This window comes from Mustelus asterias, chromosome 24 (genome assembly GCF_964213995.1).
Source record: "Mustelus asterias chromosome 24, sMusAst1.hap1.1, whole genome shotgun sequence".
In the NCBI taxonomy this organism is placed as follows: Eukaryota; Metazoa; Chordata; class Chondrichthyes; order Carcharhiniformes; family Triakidae; genus Mustelus; species Mustelus asterias.
The window spans coordinates 41,080,270-41,106,771 of NC_135824.1; the positions used below are offsets into that span (position 1 = coordinate 41,080,270).

General features: G+C 45.7%; 1 protein-coding gene across 3 annotated transcripts in view; it reads left to right on the forward strand.

Moving 5' to 3' along the window:
• spg21 (SPG21 abhydrolase domain containing, maspardin) overlaps positions 1 to 26,502 on the forward strand; it is a 137,042-nt gene that overhangs the window by 39,837 nt on the left and 70,703 nt on the right. For 2 of the 3 annotated variants that reach the window (XM_078241603.1, XM_078241605.1), the window contains 2 exons: positions 22,309 to 22,470; positions 23,825 to 23,905. In XM_078241603.1, coding sequence (XP_078097729.1) covers positions 22,309 to 22,470; positions 23,825 to 23,905 — 243 coding nt within the window. Of the gene's footprint in view, positions 1 to 12,485; positions 12,566 to 22,308; positions 22,471 to 23,824; positions 23,906 to 26,502 lie in introns of those variants that run through there. The other variant, XM_078241606.1, reaches the window with a different exon arrangement.

Genomic DNA, 26,502 nt, shown 5'->3' on the forward strand with positions numbered 1-26,502 from the left:
TCGAGCGGTGTTCATTCATCCGTTGTCGTAGCGTCTGCATGGTCTCTCCAATGTACCATGCCTCGGGACATCCTTTCCTGCAGCGTATCAGGTAGACAACGTTGGCCGAGTTGCAAGAGTATGTACCGTGTACCTGGTGGATGGTGTTCTCACGTGAGATGATGGCATCCGTGTCGAATGTCCGGCACGTCTTGCAGAGGTTGCTGTGGCAGGGTTGTGTGGTGTCGTGGTCATTGTTCTCCTGAAGGCTGGGTAGTTTGCTGCGGACAATGTTCTGTTTGAGGTTGTGCGGTTGTTTGAAGGCAAGAAGTGGGGGTGTGGGGATGGCCTTGGCGAGATGTTCTATGACCAAGCCAGTTTGGTATCCACCTTGCCAACTCTCTGATCCTGTGTGACTTCACCTTTCGTACCAGTCTACCATGAGGTACCTTGTCAAAGGTTTTACTGAAGTCCATGTATACAACATCCACTGCCTTTCCCTAATCTATCATCTTTGTCACTTCCTCAAAAAAGCTTCTGTCTATCTACTCTGTCCTGTCCCTCATAATATCAAATCGCCTTTCAACCTCCGTCGTTCCAGTGAGAACAAACGCAAGTTTCTCCAACCTCTCTTCATAGCTAATTATCTAAGCTAATTATCATAGCTAACTACAAGTTAACCTTAAGAGAATCCTGAACTAGGACTTCCAAGTCCCTTTGTGCTTCCGATTTCTGAATTCGTTCCCCATTTAGAAAATAGTTTACACCTCCATTCAAAGTGCATAAGCTCACGCTTTCCCACATTGTATTCCATTGCATTGAACAGGTGGACTCTAGAACTTGGTGCAAATTTAGAAGTGAAGCCAAGTGTGGAGTCAAAAGTCCAGAGTCACTAAGAACAGCTCTGAGGACAGAGGCTGGGAAGCAAAGAGCAGTAAGTCATCAATGAGTGGCAGTTGGAAAGGCTGGGTGAGTCATCAAGACTGAAAGAATTGGCACGGCTAGGAGGAGGAGGAAGAGGGACTGAGGGAAAGAATGGAAACACTGGGAAAAGTTACGTGGGTAGACAGGCCACAGAAGAGGAAGTCAGTGACAAGCAAAGTTAACCTGGCAATTTTTATCAAATAAAGAACAAAGAAAAATACAGCACAGGAACTGGCCCTTCGACCCTCCAAGCCTTGCCCGACTTAACTAAAACCCCACCCTTCCAGGGACCATATCCCTCTATTCCCATCCTATTCATGTATTTATCCAGATGTCCCTTAAAAGTCACTAAGGTATCTGCTAAAGTCACTATCGTATCTGATGCTACTTTATTAACAACATTAAAATGAAACAAAGTTAAGTGAGTCGACTTTAAGTAAGGACTTAAAGATGGAGTGGGATGGAATGCATCCCAGGAATGCATACCTCAGAAATGGCTGAGGTAATAGCAGATGCGTTAGTAGTAATTTATCAAAATTCGCTGGACTCTGGGGTAGTGCCGGCTGACTGGAAAACAGCTACTGTTACGCCGCTGTTTAAAAAAGGAAGTAGACAAAAGGCAGGTAACTACAGGCCGGTTAGCTTAACGTCCGTGGTTGGGAAGATGCTAGAGTCCGTTATTAAAGAGGAAATAACAGAGCACCTGAATAAGAATGGTTCGATCAAGCAGACGCAGCATGGATTCATGAAGGGAAAGTCGTGTTTGACGAATCTACTGGACTTTTATGAAGATGTCACTAGTGCGGTTGACAGAGGGGAACCGGTGGATGTGGTGTTTTTAGATTTCCGGAAGGCGTTCGATAAGGTGCTTCACAAAAGGTTGCTGCAGAAGATTGGGGTACACGGAGTTAGGGGTAAGGTGTTGGCGTGGATTGGGGATTGGCTATCTAACAGGAAGCAGAGAGTTGGGATAAATGGGTGCTTTTCTGGTTGGCAGTTGGTGACCAGTGGCGTGCCGCAGGGATCGGTGCTGGGGCCTCAATTGTTTACCATTTACACAGATGATCTGGAGGAGGGGACTGAATGTAGGGTATTCAAGTTTGCTGATGACACGAAGGTGAGTGGGAAAGCGAATTGCGTGGAGGACGCGGAAAGTCTGCAGAGAGATTTGGATAGGCTGAGCGAGTGGGCGAGGATCTGGCAGATGGAATATAATGTTAGCAAATGTGAGGTTATCCACTTTGGAAGAAATAATAGTAAATTGGAATATTATTTAAATGGAGAAAAATTACATCGTGCGACTGTGCAGAGGGACCTGGGGGTCCTTGTGCACGAATCGCAAAAACTCAGTCTGCAGGTGCAGCAGGTGATCAAGAAGGCGAATGGAATGTTGGCCTTTATCGCGAGGGGGATAGAATATAAAAGCAGGGAGGTCTTGCTGCAACTGTACAAGGCACTGGTGAGGCCGCAACTGGAGTACTGTGTGCAGTTTTGGTCCCCTTATTTGCGAAAGGATATATTGGCCTTGGAGGGAGTGCAGAGAAGGTTCACCAGGTTGATACCGGAGATGAGGGGTGTAGCTTATGAGGAGAGATTAAACAGATTGGGTCTGTACTCGTTGGAGTTTAGAAGGATGAGGGGTGATCTTATAGAGACATATAAGATAATGAAGGGGCTGGATAGTGTAGAGGTGGAGAGATTCTTTCCACTTAGAAGGGAAACCAGAACTAGAGGGCACAGCCTCAAAATAAGGGGGGGCCGGTTCAGAACAGAGTTGAGGGGGAACTTCTTCTCTCAGAAGTTAGTGAATCTCTGGAATTCTCTGCCCATTGAAGTGGTGGAGGCTTCCTCGTTGAATATGTTTAAATCACGGGTAGATAGTTTTCTGATTGATAAGGGAATTAGGGGTTATGGGGAGCAGGCGGGTAAGTGGAACTGATTCGCTTCAGATCAGCCATGATCATGTTGAATGGCGGGGCAGGCTCGAAGGGCCAGTTGGCCTACTCCTGCTCCTATTTCTTATGTTCTTATGACTTACTGTACCATAAACAGGAAGGAGACCAGTACTTAGCAATGTGGAACCTCAATGGAAACAACCTTCCAGTTACAAAAAGTTGAATGACCATTACTTTTTGCTACTTGCCACTGAACCAACTTTGGGTCCAACTTCCCACTTTTCCTTGGAATCCTATGAGCTTTTAATTTTCTGGTCAATCTGCTATGTTAAGCCTTGTCAAAAGCTTTGCTAAAATCCAGCTAGGTTACATCAAACACACCACCCTCATCAGTCCTCCTCAGAAGATTCAGTGAAGTTAGTCAGGCAAGATAGAACCATAGAAAATTACAGCTCAGAAACAGGCCTTTCGGCCCTTCTTGTCTGTGCCGAACCATTTTTTGCCTCGTCCCACTGACCTGCACTTGGACCATATCCCTCCACACCCCTCTCAACCATGAACCCGTCCAAGTTTTTCTTAAATGTTAAAAGCATTTAGCACTTTATCCGGCAGCTCATTCCACACTCCCACCACTCTCTGCGTGAAGAAGCCCCCCCTAATATTCCCTTTAAACTTTTCTCCTTTCACCCTTAACCCATGCCCTCTGGTTTTTTTCTCCCCTTGCCTCAATGGAAAAAACCTGCTTGCATTCACTCTATCTATACCCATCAAAATCTTATACACCTCTATCAAATCTCCCCTCATTCTTTACGCTCCAGGGAATAAAGTCCCAACCTATTCAATCTCTCTCTGTAACTCAGCTTCTCAAGTCCCGGCAACATCCTTGTGAACCTTCTCTGCACTCTTTCAACCTTATTTACATCCTTCCTGTAACTAGGTGACCAAAACTGTACATAATACTCTAAATTCGGCCTCACCAATGCCTTATATAACCTTACTATAACACTCCAACTTTTATACTCCGATTTATAAAGGCCAATGTACCAAAGGCATTCTTTACAACCCTATCCACCTGTGACGTCACTCTTAGGGAATTCTGTACCTGTATTCCCAGATCCCTCTGTTCAACTGCACTCTTCAGAGTCCTACCATTTACCCTGTACGTTCTACTTTGGTTTGTCCTTCCAAAGTGCAATATCAGGCAAAGGCACCAATGATAAGTGGAACTTTTTCAAGGAACAAATACTGCGTGTCCTTGATAGGTATGTCCCTGCCAGGCAGAGAGGAAATGGCCGAGTGAGGGAACCATGGTTCACAAAAGAGGTGGAATGTCTTGTCAAGAAGAAGAAGGAAGCGTATGTTAGGTTGAGAAAACAAGGTTCAGTTGGCTCGATGGAGGGTTACAAGTTAGCAAGAAATGAGCTGAAAAAGGGGCTTAGGAGAGCTAGGAGGGGGCATGAGAAGTCCTTGGCGGGTCGGATCAAGGAAAACCCCAAGGCTTTTTACTCTTATGTGAGGAATAAAAGAATGACCAGGGTGAGGCTGGGGCCGGTCAAGGACGGCAGTGGGAATTTGTGCATGGAGTCAGAAGAGATAGGAGAGGTGATGAATGAATACTTTTCTTCGGTGTTCACCAAGGAGAGGGGCCATGTTTTTGAGGAAGAAATGGTGTCACAGGCTGATAGGCTGGATGAAGTAGATGTTCGGAGGGAAGATGTACTAGCAATTTTGAATAAACTGAATGTTGATAAGTCCCCTGGGCCTGATGAAATATATCCTAGGATTATTTGGGAGGCAAGGGATGAGATAGCAGAGCCTTTGGCATTGATCTTTGCACCTCACTGTCCACGGGGATGGTACCAGAGGACTGGAGAGTGGCGAATGTGGTTCCTTTGTTTAAGAAAGGGAATAGAAATGACCCTGGTAATTATAGGCCAGTTAGTCTTACTTCGGTGGTCGGTAAGTTGATAGAAAAGGTCCTTGGGGATAGGATTTACGACCATTTAGAAAGATGCAGCTTAATCCGGGATAGTCAGCACGGATTTGTGAAGGGCAAGTCTTGCCTCACAAATTTGATGGAATTTTTTGAGGAGGTAACTAAGTGTGTAGATGAAGGTAGTGCAGTTGATGTCATATACATGGATTTTAGTAAGGCGTTTGATAAAGTCCCCCACGGTCGGCTTATGAAGAAAGTAAGGATGTGTGGGATAGAAGGAAGTTTGGCCGATTGGATAGGTAACTGGCTATCTAACAGAAGACAGAGGGTGGTGGTGGATGGAAAATTTTCGGACTGGAAACCGGCTACCAGCGGAGTGCCACAGGGATCAGTGCTTGGTCCTCTGCTATTTGTAATTTTTATAAATGACTTGGAGGAGGGGGCTGAAGGGTGGATCAGTAAATTTGCTGATGACACCAAGATTGGTGGAGTAGTGGATGAGGTGGAGGGCTGTTGTAGGCTGCAAAGAGATATAGATAGGATGCAGAGCTGGGCTGAAAAATGGCAAATGGAGTTTAACCCTGACAAATGCGAGGTGATTCATTTTGGTAGGACAAATTTAAATGTGGATTACAGGGTCACAGGTAGGGTTCTGAAGAATGTGGAGGAACAGAGAGATCTTGGGGTTCATATCCATAGATCTCTGAAGGTTGCCACTCAAGTGGATAGAGCTGTGAAGAAGGCCTATAGTGTGTTGGCGTTCATTAACAGGGGGTTTGAGTTTAAGAGCCGTGGGGTTATGCTACAACTGTACAGGACCTTGGTGAGACCACATTTGGAATATTGTGTGCAGTTCTGGTCACCTCACTATAAGAAGGATGTGGAAGCGCTGGAAAGAGTGCAAAGGAGATTTACCAGGATGCTGCCTGGTTTGGAGGGTAGGTCTTATGAGGAAAGGTTGAGGGAACTTGGGCTTTTCTCTTTGGAGCGGAGGAGGTTGAGAGGAGACTTGATAGAGGTTTATAAGATGATGAGGGGGCTAGATAGAGTGAACGTTCAAAGACTATTTCCTTGGGTGAATGGAGCGGTAACTAGGGGGCATAACTATAGGGTTCATGATGGGAGATATAGGAAGGATGTCCAAGGGTAGGTTTTTTACTCAGAGAGTGGTTGGGGTGTGGAATGGACTGCCTGCAGGGATAGTGGAGTCAGAAACTTTAGGAACATTTAAGAAGCTATTGGATAGGCACATGGAGTACTTCGGGATGATAGGGAGGAAATAGCTTGATCTGGGTTTCAGACAAAGCTCGGCACAACATTGTGGGCCGAAGGGCCTGTTCTGTGCTGTACTGTTCTATGTTCTATCTCACACTTGTCTGCGATAAATTCCATTTAAGAGTTTTAGCAACACCAGGTTAAAGTCCAACAGGTTTATTTGGTAGCAAATACCATTAGCTTTCGGAGCGCTGCTCCTTCGTCAGATGGAGTGGAAATGTGCTCTCAAACAGGGCACAGAGACACAAAATCAAGTTACAGAATACTGATTAGAATGCGAATCCCTACAGCCAACCAGATCTTAAAGATACAGACAATGTGGGTGGAGGGAGTATTAAGCACAGGTTAAAGAGATGTGCATTGTCTCCAGACAGGACAGCCCGCAAGTCCAGGAGGCAAGCTGTGGGGGTTACTGATAATGTGACATAAATTCAACATCCCGGTTTAGGCCGTCCTCATGTGTGCGGAACTTGGCTATCAGTTTCTGCTCAGCGACTCTGCCCTGTCGTGTGTCGTGACGGCCGCCTTGGAGAACGCTTACCTGAAGATCCAAGGCTGAATGTCCGTGACTGCTGAAGTGCTCCCCCACAGGAAGAGAACAGTCTTGCCTGGTGATTGTCGAGCGGTGTTCATTCATCCGTTGTCGTAGTGTCTGCATGGTTTCCCCAATGTACCATGCCTCGGGACATCCTTTCCTGCAGCGTATCAGGTGGACAACGTTGGCCGACATTGTCTACCTGATACGCTGCAGGAAAGGATGTCCCGAGGCATGGTACATTGGGGAAACCATGCAGACGCTACAACAACGGATGAATGAACACCGCTCGACAATCACCAGGCAAGACTGTTCTCTTCCTGTGGGGGAGCACTTCAGCAGTCACGGGCATTCAGCCTTGGATCTTCAGGTAAGCGTTCTCCAAGGCGGCCTTCACGACAGCGCAGAGTCACTGAGCAGAAACTGATGGCCAAGTTCCGCACACATGAGGCGGCCTAAACCGGGATGTTTGGTTTATGTCACATTATCAGTAACCCCCACAGCTTGCCTCCTGGACTTGCAGAATCTCACTAGCTGTTCTGTCTGGAGACAATACACATCTCTTTAACCTGTGTTTAATGCTCTCTCCACCCACATTGTCTGTACCTTTAAGATCTGGCTGGCTGTAGGGATTCGCATTCTAATCAGTATTCTGTAACTTGATTTTGTGTCTCTGTGCACTGTTTGAGAGCACATTTCCACTCCATCTGACGAAGGAGCAGCGCTCCGAAAGCTTATGGTATTTGCTACCAAATAAACCTGTTGGACTTTAACCTGGTGTTGTGAGACTTCTTACTGTGTCTAAGATAATTCAGGACTGGATGAGGAAGAAGCTTCAATAAAATTAGGCAGGATCTGGCCAAGATAGACTGGAACGAGTTATTTGTGGGGAAATCTATGGAAGAGCAGTGGGGGTGTTCAAAGGTGAAATGGGGAAGGTACAGGCCCAACATGTTCCCTCTCGGGTAATAGGAAGATGTAACAAACCCAGAGAGCCATAGATGACCAGAAACATTCAGGGTACAATGAGAAGGAAAAGGGAGGCTTTTAACAGGTATAAGGGGAGTAAAGTTAAAGTTTATTTGTTAGTCACGAGTAAGGTTTACATTAACACTGCAATGAAGTTACTGTGAAATTCCCCTAGTCGCCACACTCCAGCGCCTGTTCGGGTCAGTGCACCTAACCACGTCTTTCAAACTGTGGGAGGAAACTGGAGCACCCAGAGGAAACCCACGCAGACATGGGGAGAATGTGCAGACTCCACAAACACAGTGACCCAAGCCGGGAATCGAACCCAGGTCCCTGGCGCTGTGAGGCAGCAGTGCTAACCACTGTGCCACCGTGCCGCCCCGTAACACTGTGGAGGCACTAGTGGAATATAGAAAGTGCAGGATGGAGCTTAAGAAATCAATTAGAAATGCAAAGCGGAGATATGAGAAAGCTCTGGCTGGTAAAATTAGGGAAAATCCTAAGATATTCTATAAGTATATCAATGGGAAGAGGATAACCAGAGAAAGAGTAGGGCCCATTCGGAACCAAGGGGGCAATCTGTGGGTAGAGGCAGAGGACATCGGTAGGGTGTTCAATGAATATTTCACATCTGTCTTCACCCGTGAGAATGAGGAGGTAGTTAAGGAACTTGGGAAGAGAGACTGAGGCCGTAGAGAAAATTGTCATAGGGAGTGACAAGATGTTGGAGATATTGACGGGCTTAAAAGTGGACAAATCTCCATTGCATTGGAGAGGGATAGGACCATACGGCAGGGCAAGGTTTATAATTGGGAGAGGGGTAATTATGATGCGATTAGGCGGGAATTAGGGAGCATAAGATGGGAACAGAAACTGTCAGGGAAAGGCACAAATGAAAAGTGGAGCTTGTTCAAGGAACAAATACTGCGTGTCCTTGATGGGTATGTCCCTGTCAGGCAGGGAGGGAATGGACAAGTGAGGGAACCATGGTTCACAAAAGAGGTTGAATGTCTTGTCAAGAGGAAAAGGGAAGCGTATGTAAGGATGAGAAAACAAGGTTCAATTGGGTCGCTTGAAGGTTACAAGGTAGCAAGGAATGAGCTAAAAAAAAGGGCTTAGGAGAGCTAGGAGGGGGCATGAGAAGTCCTTGGCGGGTCGGATCAAGGAAAACCCCAAGGCTTTTTACTCTTATGTGAGAAGCAAAAGAATGACCAGGGTGAGGTTAGGGCCGGTCAAGGACAGTAGTGGGAACTTGTGCATGGAGTCAGAAGAGATAGGAGAGGCGATGAATGAATACTTTTCTTCAGTGTTCATCAAGGAGAGGGGCCATGTTTTTGAGGATGAGTGTGAGATACAGGCCGATAGGCTGGAGGAGGTGGATGTTCTGAGGGAAGAGGTATTAGCAATTTTGAAAAACCTGAGGGTCGATAAGTCCCCTGGGCCAGATGGGATATATCCTCGGATTCTTTGGGAGGCACGGGATGAGATGGCAGAGCCTTTGGCTTTGATCTTTGGGTCCTCACCGTCCACGGGGATAGTGCCAGAGGACTGGAGAGTGGCGAATGTTGTTCCTCTGTTCAAGAAAGGAAATAGGAATGACCCTGGTAATTATAGGCCAGTTAGTCTTACTTCGGTGGTCGGTAAGTTAATGGAAAAGGTCCTGAGGGATAGGATTTATGACCATTTGGAAAGATGCAGCATAATCTAGGATAGTCAACATGGATTTGTGAAGGGTAAGTCTTGCCTCACAAATTTGATTGAATTCTTTGAGGAGGTAATTAAGTGTGTAGATGAAGATAGAGCAGTTGATGTCGTATACATGGATTTTAGTAAGGCGTTTGATAAGGTTCCCCATGGTCGGCTCATGAAGAAAGTAAGGAGGTGTAGGATAGAGGGAGATTTGGCTGATTGGATAAGTAACTGGCTATCTCATAGAAGACAGAGGGTGGTGGTGGATGGAAAATTTTCAGACTGGAGACCAGTTACCAGCTGTGTCCACAGGGATCAGTGCTGGGTCCTCTGCTATTTCTGATTTTTATCAATGACTTGGAGGAGGGGGCTGAAGGGTGGGTCAGTAAATTTGCTGATGACACCAAGATTGGTGGAGTAGTGGATGAGGTGGAGGGCTGTTGTAGGCTGCAGAGAGACATTGATAGGATGCAGAGCTGGGCCGGAAAATGGCAGATGGAGTTTAACCCTGATAAGTACGAGGTGATTCATTTTGGTAGGACAAATTTGAATGTGGATTACAGGGTCAACGGCAGGGTCCTGAGGAATGTGGAGGAACAGAGAGATCTTGGGGTTCATATCCGCAGATCTCTGAAGGTTGCCACTCAAGTGGATAGAGCCGTGAAGAAGGCCTATAGTGTGTTAGCGTTTATTAACAGGGGGTTTGAGTTTAAGAACCGTGGGGTTATGCTGCAACTGTACAGGACCTTGGTGAGACCACATTTGGAATATCGCATGCAGTTCTGGTCACCTCACTATAAGATGGATGTGGAAGCGCTGGAAAGAGTGCAAAGGAGATTTACCAGGATGCTGTCTGGTTTGGAGGGTCGGTCTTATGAGGAAAGATTGAGGGAGCTGGGGCTTTTCTCTTTAGAGCGGAGGAGGATGAGAGGTGACTTAATAGAGGTTTATAAGATGACGAGGGGGATAGGTAGAGTGGACGTTCAGAGACTATTTCCTTGGGTGGATGTAGCTATTACTAGGGGGCATAACTATAAGGTTCATGGTGGGAGATACAGGAAGGATGTTCGAGGAAGGTTCTTTACTCCGAGAGTGGTTGGGGTGTGGAATAGACTGCTTGCTTTGATAGTGGAGTCGGACACTTTAGGAACTTTCAAGCGGTTATTGGATAGGCACATGGAGCACACCAGAATGATAGGGAGTGGGATAGCTTGATTTTAGTTTCGGAGAAAGCTCGGCACAACATCGAGGGCCAAAGGGTCTGTACTGTGCTGTACTGTTCTATGTTCTATAGATGAATTGTGTCCCAAGCTCTTGTGGGAGGCAAGGGAGGAAATTGCAGGGGCTCTGACCCAAATTTTTAATTCCTCCCTTACCACCAGGGGGGTGCTAGAGGACTGGAGAACAGCTAATGTGGTCCCACTATTTAAGAAGGGTTGTAGAGACAAGTCGGAGCAACAGACCAGTGAGTCTCACGTCTGTGGTTGGGAAACTACTGGAGAAGGTTCTGAGGGAGAGAATTTACTTCCATTTGGAGAGGCAAGGTTTGATCAGGGATAGTCAGCATGGTTTTGACAGAGGGAGGTCATGTCTAACAAATTTGATTGAATTTTTTGAGCATGTAACCAAGTGTGTGGATGAGGGTAGCGCGGTTGATGTAGTTTACTTGGATTTCAGCAAAGCCTTTGACAAAGTCCCACATGGGAGATTTATTAAGAAGGCGAGACAGGGTGATCTGACAAGGTGGATTCATAATTGGCTTAGCAGTAGGAGACAGAGGGTGGTGACAGATGGCTGCTTTAGTGACTGGTGACCAGTGGCGTACTACAGAGATCCGTGCTGGGCCCCCTATTGTTCATCATTTATATAAATGACATCGATGACTATGTGGGGGGTAGGATCAGTAAGTTTGCCGAGGACAGAAAGATAGGAAGCTATAGATGAGATGGTCAAATGGGTGGATAAGTCGCAGATGTAATTTAACCCTGAAAAGTGTGAGGTGATGCACTTTGGAAGGAGTAATTTGACAAGGAAGTATACTATGAAAGGTCTGACACTGGGAAGTTCCGAAGAACAAAGAGACCTTGGCGTGTTTGTCTATAGATCTCTGAAGGCGGAAAGGCAGGTAAATAGGGTGGTGAAAAAGGCATATGGCACACTCACCTTTATCAATCGGGATATAGATTACAAAAGCAGAGAGGTCATAATGGAGTTGTATAGAACTTTGATGAGGCCACAGCTGGACTATTGCGTGTAGTTCTGGTTGCCAAATTACAGGAAGGATGTGATTGCACTGGAGGGGGTGCAGAGGAGATTCACCAGGATGCTGCCTGGGATGGAGCATTTAAATTATAGAGAGATGTTGGAGAGGTTTGGGTTGTTTTTGTTGGAGCAGAGAAGACTGAGGGGGTGACCTGATTAAGCTGTTCAGAATTATGAGAGGCATGGACAGGGTGGATAGGGAACAGCTGTTCCCCTTAGTTGAAGGGTCAGTTATGAGGGGACACAAGTTAAAAGTGAGGTTTGGGGGGATTTGAGGAAAAGCTTTTTTAATTCAGAGGGTGGTGAGGGTCTGGAATGCACTGCTTGGGAGGGTGGTGGAGGCGGGATGCCTCACACCCTTTGAAAAGTACATGGATGAGTACTTGGCATGCTGTAACATTCAAGGTTATTGACCAAGTGCTGGCAATGGGATTAGGTGGGCAGGTCAGGGTATTTCATGCATTGGTGCAGACTCGATGGGCCAAAGGGCCTCTTCTGCAGTGTAATATTCTGTGATTCTGTGAGTTTAGTAAGTCCAAAGGGAGCAACTTAGCAGGGGCCCCAGAGGAATGTAAGAAGTGCAAAAGAGAACTTAAGAAAGCAATTAGAAGAGCAAAAAGGGGGCATGAAAAAGAACTTGCAAACAGGATTAGGGAGAATCCTAAGATATTTTATAGATACATTAAAGGGAAGAGGTTAGCCAGGGAGAGAGTCGGGCCCATTAGAGACCAAGGGGGCAGTGTGTGTGTCGCAGGATATTGGAAAGGTGTGAAATGAATACTTCTCTTCGGTCTTCACTCTGTTAAAGGAGAATGTAGGTACAGAATTCAGGAGCAGGGACTGTGAGGAACTAGCACAGTTTAACATAGGAAATGGGGAGGTTTTGGGGGGCTCTGGCATACTTAAAAATGGACAAATCTCCAGGCCAGGATAAATTGTATCCAAGGCTTCTGTAGGAGGCGAGGCAGGAAATAACAGGGGCTCTGACACATTTTTAATTCCTCTCTGGCCACAGGAGAAGCACCAGAGGACTGGAAGATGGTTAACGTGGTTCCATTTTTCAAGAAGGATGGTAGAGATGAACCAGGAAATTACAGACCAGTGAGTCTCACTTCAATGGTAGAGAAACTATTGGAGAAAATTCTGATGGAGAGAATTAATTCCAATATTCACTTGGAAAGGCATAGGTTAATTAGGGATCGTCAGCATGGCTTTGTCGGTGGGGGGGGAGCGGTCATGCCTAACAAATTTGTTAGAATTTTTCAAAAATGTGATCGTGTGTGGATGAGGGAAGTTCAGTTGATGTAGTTTAAATGGATTTTAGCAATGCCTTTGACAAGGTCCCACAGGGGAGACTGGTTTAGAAGCACATGGAAGTCAGGGCAACTTGGCGCAATAGATCTGGAATTGGCTCAGTAATGGGTCAAAAGGTTCGTGATAGAATTCTGTTCGAGTGACTAGAAGTCCAGTGTCCAGCAGTGTGCCATGAGCATCAGTACTGGGACCCTTAGGGGATGATAGTACCAACTCGCCATGTTAGTTGATCAGCATAGCAAGCCGGTAAGATTGGATGAGAGGCGAAAAATCAGACTCGCGCCTGTTTTCTTGCATCTCGCAATGATACTGGCCTACGAGGTTGAATTAAGTATTCATTTGTTAATTTCAATGTAATTAATGAGTTCCAGATGTTATCGTCCACGCTCACTTGTCTTTGCTGCTCACCGATGAAGGTCCTCACTGGTGAGGATCACACATTGTGCCCACCAATGGGGACCTGAAATGGTGGCCTTGCTGGGTGGACCGGAGGCATTTGAGGTCCCCTGGGTGGTCATGGGCAGGGGTGGACAGTGCCCCTTGGACAATGCCAGTCTGGCATGCTGGCAGTGCCCACTGCTTAAGAGGAAGGGCGTTGCAGGTCCTGAAGGCGATGGGCCCATGATGATGAGGGGAGCTCTGTAGGGAGTGAGTACTCTGCATCGGGAATCAGCCGATGAGGTGATTGGCTGGACTTTGGTTTGGGGGCAGCCATCGGCCAGGGTGACGATCGGGTGGAAGGTTGACAGATCAGTGCACTGAGAGATCGGGGTGCCTGCGCAATGGCGCCCCTAGAGCTCAACAGCCGGCTTCGTAGTGTAAATAGACTCTGACCACTCCCCTTCCCCCTCAACGGTGAGAATCACGTTTTGCCTCTTTTGTTAAGTACCATACGATTGTGTCTGGGATCTCGACCAAACAATGGACACGATTCTGTTCTCACACTCGTTCAGCACTTAGAAAGATCACCCCTTATTGTTTTTTTATATATATATATGAATGATATAGATGAAAATGTGGGGGGAACATTAAGCAAGTTTGCAGATGACCCCAAGATTGGTAGAGTGTTTAATAATGAAGAAGATGGTTGTAGATTACAGAAAGACGTATATTTCTTTTATTCATTTGTGGGACATGGATGTCACTAGCTGGCCAGCATTTATTGCCCATCCCTAGTTGCCCTTGGAGGGCAATTGAGAGTCAACCACATTGCTGTGGCTCTGAAGTCGCATGTAGGCCAGACCAGGTAAAGACAGCAGATTTATTTTCCTCGAGGACATTATAGATGGGTTGGTCAGATGGGCAGCTCAGTGGCAGATGATATTTAACCATGATAAGTGTCAGATGATGTACTTTGGATCAGGAAACAAGACGAGGGAGTATTGAATGAATGGCAGGACACTGGAAGCTCAGAAGAACAGATGGATTTTGGGTTCTTATTCACATCCCTGAAGCTAGTAGAGTACATGAATAGGATAATTAAGAAGACATATGGGACACGAGCTCTTATCAGTCGTGGCATACACTATAAGGGCAAGGAGGTAATGTTGGAGTTGTACAGAGCATTGATTTGGCCACAGCTGGATTACTTATGCAGTTTCACCTCACTATAGGAAGGATGTGATAGCACAAGAGTTGGTACAGAGGAGATTCACCAGGATCTTGCCTGGAATGGAGCATTTGAGCTATAAGGAGAGACTAGCTAGGCTTGGATTATTTCCTTTAGAGCAGAGAAGGGTGGGGGGTGGGTGGAGATGGCCTGATTGAAGGCTATGGACAGGGTTAGTAGGATGCAGCTGTTCCCTTTAGTTGAGGGGTCAATCATGAGGGGCATAATTTGCAGGTAAGGGGCGGGAGATTCAGAGGGGATTTGAGAAAAAAAATTCACTGAGGGTGGCGGGAATCTGGAGTGCACTGCCTGGGAAGGTAGTGGAGGCTGGAAATCTTACAACCTTTGAAAAATAGTTGGAATGGCACTTGAAATATCATAACATTCAAGGGTATGGGACAAGTGCAGGAAATGGGATTAGCGCGCCTTTAATGGTAGTGATTGTTGGTGCAGACTTGATGGGCTGAAGGGCCTTTTCTGCACTGTGTGACTATCGATTTCTGTTTTGAACATACTCAACGCCTGAGCCTCAGCAGCCCTCTGAGACAGAGATTTCAAAGATTTTACTAGCCTGAGTGAAGATATTCATCCTTTTCACATTCCTAAATGGCTTTCTCTTTATTTTGAGGCTGTATCTCTTTGTCTAGAGCCCCCACACCCCACCTCCAATTAAGGGAAACATCCTTCTTGCATCTACCCTGTCGAGCCCTGTGAGAATTTTGTATGTTTGAATGAGATCTCACCTCATTCTTCTAAACTCCAGAAAATAAAGGCTCAGTCTGTTTGATCTTTCCTCCTAGAACCACCTTCTATCACAAGAATTAATTTGGTGAACCTTTGTTGAACTTCCTCTGGCAAGTTTTCCTTTAGTAAAGAGACCAAATCTGCACATAGGTGTGGTTTCACCAAGGCTCTATATTATGCAGTTAGACATATTTGGTTCTGTGCTGAAATCCTCTTTCAATAAAGACCAATGTGCCATTTACTTTGTTATATGCTTGCTGTACCTGCATGTTAGCTTGCAGCAAAGACACCCAAGTCTCTCTGAAGTTCAACACTTCCCAGCCTTTCACCATTTGAGAAATGCTCTGCATTCCTATTTTTCCTATCAAAGTGGATAACCTGATTGCAACTGCCAAATTTTTGTCCACTCACTTAGCCTTTAGCCTTTCCAAATCCCATTGAAGCATCTTTGTGTCCTCCTCACAACTCACATTTCAATCAGATCTCCTCTCATCCTTCTGAACTCTTGTGAATACGGGCCCCGTTAAACCAATCTCTTCCCATAGGACAGTCCCGCCAACTCCAGTATCAGCCGCGAACTTCTGCTGCTCTCCCTCTATGGCCTTACAGGCACTTTGTTCCTACTACTTACGTTCCAAACACCAAAGGCAATCCAAAAGAAGGAGATTATCATGACTGTGAGACACATTATTGTATCCCACATCCTCGTTTCCACGCATATAGCATTGTATCAGTCATAAACTCACCCAGCTTCCTTTTGAATATTTGTAATGAATTTGCATTATTGTATGAACTGGCAACCTGTTCCAGAAGTAATTGGCCCTTTGTGCAAAACCTCCTAATGATTTCTAACAGATATCTGTGTTGTCACAATTAGCATCATATTAACAGAGATTTTAAACTCGGTATTAATCAATGATCTTGCAATTAATCAATTAATGACCTTTTCTAAGGTAATTAATCTTTAGCAGGGACCAAAACTGAACACCATATTCTAGATTTGACCTAATCAAGAACACTCGTGTTGTTTATTTTGTATTGGATTGTCCCTGCAATCTGTCCCAGTAATTTGTTGGCCTCAGTACTGATGGTGAACCTTTTTAGACTCGTGCATTATAATACCCAGACCTGTTTCCCTGTTAACAGACTTAGAGTCTTGAGATGTATGTTACAGGAAAAGGCCCTTTGGCCTAATGCACCTGCGCCAGTCAAAGACAAACCACCTAACTATTCTAATCCCATTTCCCAGCACTTTGGCCCATAGCCTTGGATGCCTTGGCATCACAAGTGCACATCTGAATACTTAAATGTTATGGAAGTCTCTGTTTCCACCACCCTTTCAGGCAGAGAGTTCCAGACTCCCACCACCCTCTGGGTGAAAAAGTTTATCCTCACATCCCCTCTAAACCTCCTGCTCCTTACCTTAAATCAATCCCCTTAGTCATTGATTCTTCCATTAATGGGAAATGTTTCTTCCTATCTATCTGTGCCCCTCATAATTTTATACATTTTAATTATGTCCCCCCCTCAGTCTCCTCTGCTCCAAGGAAAACAACCTCAGTTTATCCAATCTCTCTTCATAACCTATACTCTGCAGACCAGGCAACATTCTGATAAATCTCCTCTGCACCCTTTCCAGTGCTATCATATCCCTCCTATAATGTGGATTCCAAAACTGAACACTTCAGCTTTGAGTTTTGAAAGCTTGGCTTTAGCCCTACCCAATCACCTAAGAATACTTTCATTTGTGGGACATGGGCGCCGCTGGCTGCCCAGCATTTATTGCCCATCCCTAGTTTCCCTAGAGAAGGTGGCGGTGAGCTGTCTTCTTGAATCGTTGCAGTCCATGTGCTGTGGGTTGACCCACAATGCCATTAGGGAATTCCAGGATTTTGACCCAGCGACTATGAAGGAATGGCGATACATTTCCAAGTCAGGAGGGGAACTTGCAGGTAGTGGTGTTCCCATGTTTCTGCTGCCCTTGTCCTTCTAGATGGGAGTGGTCGTGGGTTTGGAAGGTGCTGTCTAAGGATCTTTGGTGAATTGCTGTAGTGCATCTTGTAGATAGTACACACTGCTGCTACTGAGTTTTGGTGGTGGAGGAATTGAATGTTTGTAGATGTGGTGCCAATCAAGCAGGCTGCTTTATCCTGGATGGTGTCAAGCTTCTTGAGTGGAGCTCCTCCCATCCAGGCAAGCGGGGAGTATTCCATCACACTCCTGATTTGTGCCTTGTAGATGATGGATAGGCTTTGGGGAGTCAGGAGGTGAGTTACTCACTGCAGTATTCCTAGCCTCTGACCTGCTCTTATAGCCACTGTGGTTGAGTTTTTGGTCAATGGTAACCCCAAGGATGTTGACAGTGGGGGATTCAGTGATGGTAACACTACTGAATGTCAAGAGGCAGTGGTTAGAATGTTTTATTGGTTATGTTCGTTGCCTGGCATTTGTGTGGCACGAATATTACCTGCCACTTGTTGGTGTCTCAGTGAGGGAGTGCTGCTCGGGCTGCAGTGGAGAGTGACAGTTGGGGAAGTGTGGGGAAGTTTTTTGTTTTCTTTTTTTCTTGCTGGTAATGGCTTCAGGGATGGCAGTTCAGGCAGTATGCTGCATCTCCTGTGGGATGTATGTGGTGAGGAAATCCAGTAGTGTTTCAGGAGATTTTAGTTGTAAGAAGTGCATTAGATTGCAGCTTCTGGAGGAGCGTGTAAAGGAGCTGGAGGGGGAGGTAGAGGAACTCCGCATAATTCGGGAGGCGGAGGTGGAAGTTGATAGGAGTTATAGAGAAATAGTAACTCCTAGAAATGAGGCTTGGGTCAATGCCAGGAGGAGGGGTAAGAAGCAATCGGGAAGACAATCCCCTGGGGCGGTTCCCCTCCATAATAGGTTTTCGGTGCTGGAGGCTACAGCTGAGGAGGAATCAACTGAGCATAGAGAGCAGATCTCTGGGGGTGAGCCGAGTGAGAAAGCTCAGGTGGTTAGGGGCTGTAAAAGACTGGGCCTTGTGATTGGAGACTCCACAATTAAGGGGACAGATAGGAGGGTCGGAACTAAAGGTAGGGACTCAGGGTTGGTGTGTTGCCTACCAGGGGCTGGGGTCCGGGATGTGTCTGACAGGGTATTCAGGACTCTTAGGGGGAGGGAGATAAACCACAAGTTATTGTACATGTGGGGACACACGACATAGGGAGGATAGGGGAAGGGGATATTAGGCAGGGATTTATGGAGTTGGGGTGGAAACTAAAGGCCAAGACTGACAGAGTGGTTATCTCTGGACTCTTGCCTGTACCACGGGATAGTTTAGAGAGGAATAGGGAGAGGGAAGGTTTGAATTCATGGCTGAGGGGATGGTGCAGGAGGGAGGGGTTCAGGTACTTAAGCAATTGGGGCTCGTACTGGGGAAGGTGTGACCTCTATGAGAAGGATGGTCTACACCTTAATCAGAAGGGGACCAATATCCTGGGGGGTAAATTTGCTAAGGCCATGCAGGGAGGTTTAAACTGATTCGGGGGGGGGGAGGGATCCTGAGTAGTGGGGCTGAAAGTGAGGGATGCATGGATGGGGACTGCAATGCACGGCATTGCAGAGGTGGGGTGGAGCAGGGTTTGAAATGTGTATACTTCAATGCCAGGAGTATTCGCAATAAAGTGGGTGAACTTGCAGCGTGGATCAGTACCTGGGACTTCGATGTTGTGGCTATTTCAGAGACATGGATAGAGCAGGGGCAGGAATGGATGCTGCAGGTCCCGGGGTTCAAATGTTTTAGTCGAAGTAGGGAAGGAGGTAGAAGAGGGGGAGGGGTAGCATTATTGGTCAGAGATTGTATCACAGTGTCAGAGAGGAGGTTTGATGAGGACTTATCTGTTGAGGTAGTATGGGCGGAGATTAGAAATAGGAGAGGAGAGGTCACCCTGTTGGGAGTCTTTTATAGACCTCCTAAAAGTTCTAGAGAGGTTGAGGAAAGGATTGCGGAGTCAATCCTGCTTAGGAGTGAAAGTAATAGGGCAATTGTTATGGGGGATTTTAACTTGACTAATATTGACTGGAATTGTTATAGCTCTAGCTCGTTAGAGGGGTCAGTTTTTGTTCAAAGCGTGCAGGAAGGTTTTTTGACTCAGTATGTAGACAGGCCAACTAGAGGTGAGGCTATATTGGATCTGGTGCTGGGAAATGAGCCAGACCAGGTGCTAGACTTGGAAGTTGGTGTGCATTTTGGTGATAGTGACCACAATTCGGTTACGTTCACCTTAGTGATGGAAAGGGATAGGCATGAACCTCGGGCCAGTGGTTTTAGCTGGGGGAAGGGTAATTATGAGGCTATTAGGAGAGAATTAGGAAACATAGGTTGGACTAGGAGATTACAGGGACTGGGAACGTCCGACATGTGGAGTTTTTTCAAGGAGCAGCTACTGCGAGTCTGTGATAGGTATGTCCCTGTCAGGCAAGGAGGAATTGGTAGGGCTAGGGAACCGTGGTGCACCAAAAAAGTTTCTTTGTTGGTTAAAAAGAAAAAGGAGGCTTATGTTCGGATGAGACGTGAGCACTCGGGTAGTGCACTAGAAAGCTTTAGATTGGCTAAGAGGGAGTTGAAGAGCGAGCTTAGAAGGGCTAAAAGGGGACATGAGAAGACTTTGGCGGATAGGGTTAAAGAGAATCCTAAGGCGTTCTATAGGTATGTCAAGAACAGAAGGTTGGTTAGGGCAAGTTTAGGGCCAGTTATAGATGGCAGAGGGAAGTTATGTGTGGAACCGGAGGAGATTGGTGAAGCATTGAACCAATATTTCTCTTCGGTGTTCACGCAAGGGGACATGAATATAGCTGAGGAGGACACTGGGTTGCAAGGGAGTAGAATAGACAGTATTACAGTTGATAAGGAGGATGTGCAGGATATTCTGGAGGGTCTGAAAATAGATAAATCCCCTGGTCCGGATGGGATTTATCCAAGGATTCTCTGGGAGGCAAGAGAAGTGATTGCAGAGCCTCTGGCTCTGATCTTCAGGTCGTCGTTGGCCTCTGGTATAGTACCAGAAGATTGGAGGTTAGCGAATGTTGTCCCATTGTTTAAGAAGGGGAACAGAGACTTCCCCGGGAATTATAGACCGGTGAGTCTCACTTCTGTTGTCGGCAAGATGTTGGAAAAAATTATAAGGGATAGGATTTATAGTTATTTGGAGAGTAATGAATTGATAGGTGATAGTCAGCATGGTTTTGTGGCAGGTAGGTCGTGCCTTACTAACCTTATTGAGTTTTTTGAGAAAGTGACCAAGGAGGTGGATGGGGGCAAGGCAGTGGACGTGGTATATATGGATTTTAGTAAGGCGTTTGATAAGGTTCACCATGGTAGGCTTCTGCAGAAAATGCAGATGTATGGGATTGGGGGTGATCTAGGAAATTGGATCAGGAATTGGCTAGCGGATAGGAAACAGAGGGTGGTGGTTGATAGTAAATATTCATCATGGAGTGCGGTTACAAGTGGTGTACCTCAGGGATCTGTTTTGGGGCCACTGCTGTTTGTAATATTTATTAATGATCTGGATGAGGGTATAGTTGGGTGGATTAGCAAATTTGCTGATGACACCAAAGTCGGTGGTGTGGTAGACAGTGAGGAAGGGTGTCGTAGTCTGCAGGAAGACTTAGACAGGTTGCAAAGTTGGGCCGAGAGGTGGCGGATGGAGTTTAATGCGGAGAAGTGTGAGGTAATTCACTTTGGTAGGAATAACAGATGTGTTGAGTATAGGGCTAACGGGAGGACTTTGAATAGTGTGGAGGAGCAGAGGGATCTAGGTGTATGTGTGCATAGATCCCTGAAAGTTGGGAATCAAGTAGATAAGGTTGTTAAGAAGGCATATGGTGTCTTGGCGTTTATTGGTAGGGGGATTGAATTTAGGAGTCGTAGCGTTATGTTGCAACTGTACACAACTCTGGTGCGGCCGCACTTGGAGTACTGTGTGCAGTTCTGGTCCCCACATTACAGGAAGGATGTGGAGGCTTTGGAGAGGGTGCAGAGGAGGTTTACCAGGATGTTGCCTGGTATGGAGGGGAGATCCTATGAGGAGAGGCTGAGGGATTTGAGATTGTTTTCGCTGGAAAGGCGGCGGCTAAGAGGGGATCTTATTGAAACATATAAGATGATTAGAGGTTTAGATAGGGTGGATAGTGATAGCCTTTTTCCTCTGATGGAGAAATCCAGCACGAGGGGGCATGGCTTTAAATTGAGGGGGGGTAGTTATAGAACCGATGTCAGGGGTAGGTTCTTTACCCAGAGGGTGGTGAGGGATTGGAATGCCCTGCCAGCATCAGTAGTAAATGCGCCTAGTTTGGGGGCGTTTAAGAGATCCGTAGATAGGTTCATGGACGAAAAGAAATTGGTTTAGGTTGGAGGGTCACAGTTTTTTTTTTAACTGGTCGGTGCAACATCGTGGGCCGAAGGGCCTGTTCTGCGCTGTAATGTTCTATGTTCTATGTTCTATGTTCACTTGTCAGCCCAAACTGGATATTTTCCAGACCTTGTTGCATTTGAACATGAACTGCTTCAGTATCTGAGGAGTTGCGGATGGTGCTGAACATTGTGCAATCATTGACAAACATCCCCACTTCTGACCTTATGATGGAGGGAAGGCCATTGATGAAGCAGCTGAAGATTGTTGGGCCCAGGACACTACCCTGAGGGATTCTTGCAGCGATGTCTTGGAGCTGGGATAACTGACCCTCCATAGCCACAACCATCTTTCTATGTACTAGATATGACTCCAACCAGCGGAGTGTTTGCCCCCGATACCCATTGATTCCACTTTGGCTAGGGTTCCTTGATGCCACACTCAGTCAAATGTGGCCTTGATGTCGAGGGTTGTCACTCTTGCAACACCTGGAATTCAGCTCTTTCGTCCATGCTTGAACCAAGGCTGTAAAGGGGTCAGGAGCTGAGAGACTCTGGCAACCCAAACTGGGCATCACTGAGCAGGTTATTAATCTGTGTTAAATGTCATTGATCGGATGTGGGCCCATTGCAGCTAAATCTGATTTTTCTCGTTCAAGTTTCTATTGTAACCATAGGTCTTCGTCATTTGTGGTCTTGCAGACAGTTCCCCCACTGCAGAGCAAGGTGCTGTTTTTGATTATTTGGAACTTGTAATTAGTTCAGATTTTGATTAACTTTTAATTTTATTCCATATTGCAGATAATAGTGGATGATGATGATAGTAAAGTCTGGTCCCTTTATGATGCAGGACCTAGAAACATAAGATGTCCAGTTATATTCCTTCCCCCTGTCAGTGGGACGGCAGATGTGTTTTTCCAGCAGATTTTGGCTCTAACTGGATGGGGTTACAGAGTTATTTCCGTAAGTATGAGCTAAATGGTGTTACGTTTTACCTTGCCTTACCTTAAAAACAGTAAGAGTTTTAACAACAGGTTAAAGTCCAACAGGTTTATTTGGTAGCAAATGCCATTAGCTTTTGGAGCGCTGCTCCTTCGTCAGATGGAGTGGAAATCTGCTCTCAAACAGAGCAGATTTGAGAGCACATTTCCACACCATCTGACGAAGGAGCAGCGCTCTGAAAGCTAATGGTATTTGCTACCAAATAAACCTGTTGGACTTCAACCTGGTGTTGTTAAAACTCTTACTGTGTTTCCCCCAGTCCAACGCCGGCATCTCCACATCATTACCTTAAAAAGACAGCTTTTTAGCATCTCGCAGTCATAACAAGGTTACACTTCTATCTCTCTCCAGCATTCCTGAACAGCCTGGCGCCATCTCTTGGATGACTATACTCTGGAGCATGATCCAGAAACACTACCTATGTGGTGGCCAGTTGCTCCTTGAGCACAGAGACCTCTCATTTCAGGGACTCAAAATTCCAGTTATTATACGTTTTATTATGTAAAGATGCTTAGGATTTGAAATAGACTGCCTGATCAGGTGATGAAAACAGACTTAATAGTTATCTTTGAAAGGGAATTTGATAAATCTATGAGGGGAAAAAATGCATAGACATAAGAAAAGAACCAAGGAAGGAGTGGTTCTCACTGTTCTTTGAAAGAACTGTGGATCTGGCTCCCATACCATTACAAGGGATTCCTATACCCTGTTTCTGTGCTTAACTTACAAATGAGACCATGTTAATGCGAGTTCCCATCATCAATTATTTCTCAATGGAATCAAATCTCACTCGATCACTTCACACATTATAAAGAAAAGAAATGCCCAGCTGAACTCCTGCCAAGCTGGAACTGCGCAGCTTTATCGTCTCTCGCACTCCACTGTTCTCATGCAGCTTGGGTCACATAGTTAATCAGTTAATTAATCGGGACCAACTCAAACCACCCATAGGTTGGTTATAAACTTGTTAAAACTGGTCTTGATAAACAGCTAAAGTGAAATAAATCAACACAAGTTACATCAAATAAATTAATTTAAATTTTTAGTACTTTATCCCAGTAGTCATTAGCATATTGAAAGCTTTACCACGAAGGGCCACAAGGCACAAGTTAAGAGATTATGTTGGAAAATTGGCTATGAGTTTGAAAATAAGTACAAGAAGATGCAGAAAAATATGAATTGGAATGCTCCAGTTGAGGAGCTAGCACCAGTACATGGAATGGGCCAAATGGCTTCGATTTATACTGTAAATTCTGTGGTGCACATTTTTTTGAACTTCACACAAGTCCTATTTACTATTTCAAATATCTCACAGCTACAGTATCCTGTATACTGGGACCTCCTTGAATTTTGCGATGGATTCAGGAAACTTTTAGATCATCTACAGCTGGATAAGGTCAGTACAAATAGGCTGCTGACAGCATGATGAAATTACAAAGTACATTGTTTGTATACATTCGCGATTTCGACTCTGGAATCAGAAGTACATTTCTAAATTTACCGATGACATCAAATTGGATAGAAACATGGGAAATGCGAGCAGGGGTAGGCCATTTGGCCCTTCAAGCCTGCTCCACCATCATTCATTATGATTATGCCTGATCATCCAACTCCATTAACTATTTCTGCTTTCTCACCATATCCTTTAATCCCATTAGCCCCAAGAGCTATAGATAATTCCTTCTTGAAAACATACAATGTTTTGACCTCAAGTGCATTCAGTGGTAGAGCATTCCACAGGGTCACCACTCTTTGGGTGAGGAAATTTCTCCTGTTAGTCATATCGTGCAGAAAAGGCCCTTCAGTCCATTGGCAATAAAGTCTCACTAATCCCATTTTCCAGCACTTGTCCCATATCCTTGAAGATTATAATGTTTCAGGTGCTCAGAAATTTTTTTAAAATGTTGCAAGATATCCGGTCTCTGCTACCTTCCCCCGCAGTGCATTCTAGATTCCTGCCACCCTCTGAGTAAATTTTTTTTCTCTAATCACTTCTGAATCTCCTGCCCCTTACCCTAAAGTTATGCCCCCCTTGGGATTGACCCCTCAAGCAAGGGGAACAACTGCTTTCTGTTCACCCTGCCCATACCTCTCATAATCTTATACACCTCAATCATGTGCCCCCCCCCCCCCCCCCCCCCCCCCTCAGCCTGCTCTAAAGAAAACAATCTAAGCTGATCCAGTCTCTCCTAATAGTTCAAATGCTCCATCCCAGGCAAAATCCTGGTGAATCTCCTCTGTACCCACTCTAGTGCTATAACTTCCTTCTTTTGGTGAGGTGACCAAATCTGAACACAGTACTCCAGCTGTGTCCTAACCATCATTCTGTACAGCTGCAACATCACCTCCTTGCTCTTATACCCTAGGCCACAACTGATAAAAGCAAGTGTCCCATATGTCTTCTTAACTATCCTATTCACACGCTCTGCCGACTTCAGGGATCTGTGAATAAGTACCCCGGGGTCCCTCTGTTCCTGAGTTTCCTACTGTCCTGCCATTCATTAAATACTCGCTTGCCTTATCAGGGTTAAATGCCATCTGCCACTGCTCTACCCATCTGGTCAGCCCATCTATATACGGGATGTATGGGATTGAACATTTAAGTTATGAAGGGAGGTTGGGTAGGCTTGGATTGTTTTCGTTGGAGCAGAGAAGACTGAGGGGCGACCTGATCGAGGTGTACAAGATTATGATCAGCATGGACAGAGTAGATAAGGAGCAGTTGTTCTCCTTAGCTGAAGGGTCAGTCGTGAGGGGACATAGGTTGAATGTGAGGGGCAGGATGTCATAACATTCAGGGCTATGGGCCAAGTGCTGAGATTAGGTGGGAGTTAGGTGTTTCTCATGTCGGTGTGGACTCGATGGGCTGAAGGGCCTCTTCTGCACTGTATGATTCTGTATCTTCTTGTTACCTGCAACCTTCTTCATTATTAAATCTTGGTGTGATCTGCAAACTAGTTTATCATTCCTGCCCCCGCATTATCATCTATATCATTCATGTAAATAACAAAGTGTAAGGGTCCCAGCACTGAACCTTGTGGTATGTCTCTGGACACCGGCCTCCAGTCACTAAAACAGCCTTCTATCACCACCCTTTGTGTCCTATCACGAAGCCAGTTTCGGATCCATCTCACCAATGTGCTTCAGCCTTCTCAGTCAGTCTCACATGTGGGACCTTGTCAAATGCTTTGCTAAAATCTATATATACTACATCAACTGCCTTTCCCCTATCCACACATTCGATCACATTTTCAAAAATTTCTATCAAATTTATTAGGCATGACCTCCATCTGACAAGACCATGCTGATTATCCCTAATTAACCAAGCCTTTCCAAGTGGAGATTAATCCTTTCCTTCAGAATTTTCTCCAGTAGTTTCCCTACCACTGATGTGAGACTCACCAGTCTGTAATTTCCTGGTTTATCTCTACCACCTTTCTTGAAAAATGGAACCACATTAGCCATTCTCCAGTCCTTTGGCACTTAAAGTCCCCCACGGTTGGCTTATGAAGAAAGTAAGGATGTGTGGGATAGAGGGAAGTTTGGCCGATTGGATAGGTAACTGGCTATCTAACAGGAGACAGAGGCTGGTGGTGGATAGAAAATTTTCGGACTGGAAACCGGTTACCAGCGGAGTGCCACAGGGATCAGTGCTTGGTCCTCTGCTATTTGTAATTTTTATAAATGACTTGGAGGAGGGGGTTGAAGGGTGGATCAGTAAATTTGCTGATGACACCAAGATTGGTGGAGTAGTGGATGAGGTGGAGGGCTGTTGTAGGCTGCAAAGAGATATAGATAGGATGCAGAGCTGGGCCGAAAAATGGCAAATGGAGTTTAACCCTGACAAATGCGAGGTGATTCATTTTGGTAGGACAAATTTAAATGTGGATTACAGGGTCACAGGTAGGGTTCTGAAGAATGTGGAGGAACAGAGAGATCTTGGGGTTCATATCCATAGATCTCTGAAGGTTGCCACTCAAGTGGATAGAGCTG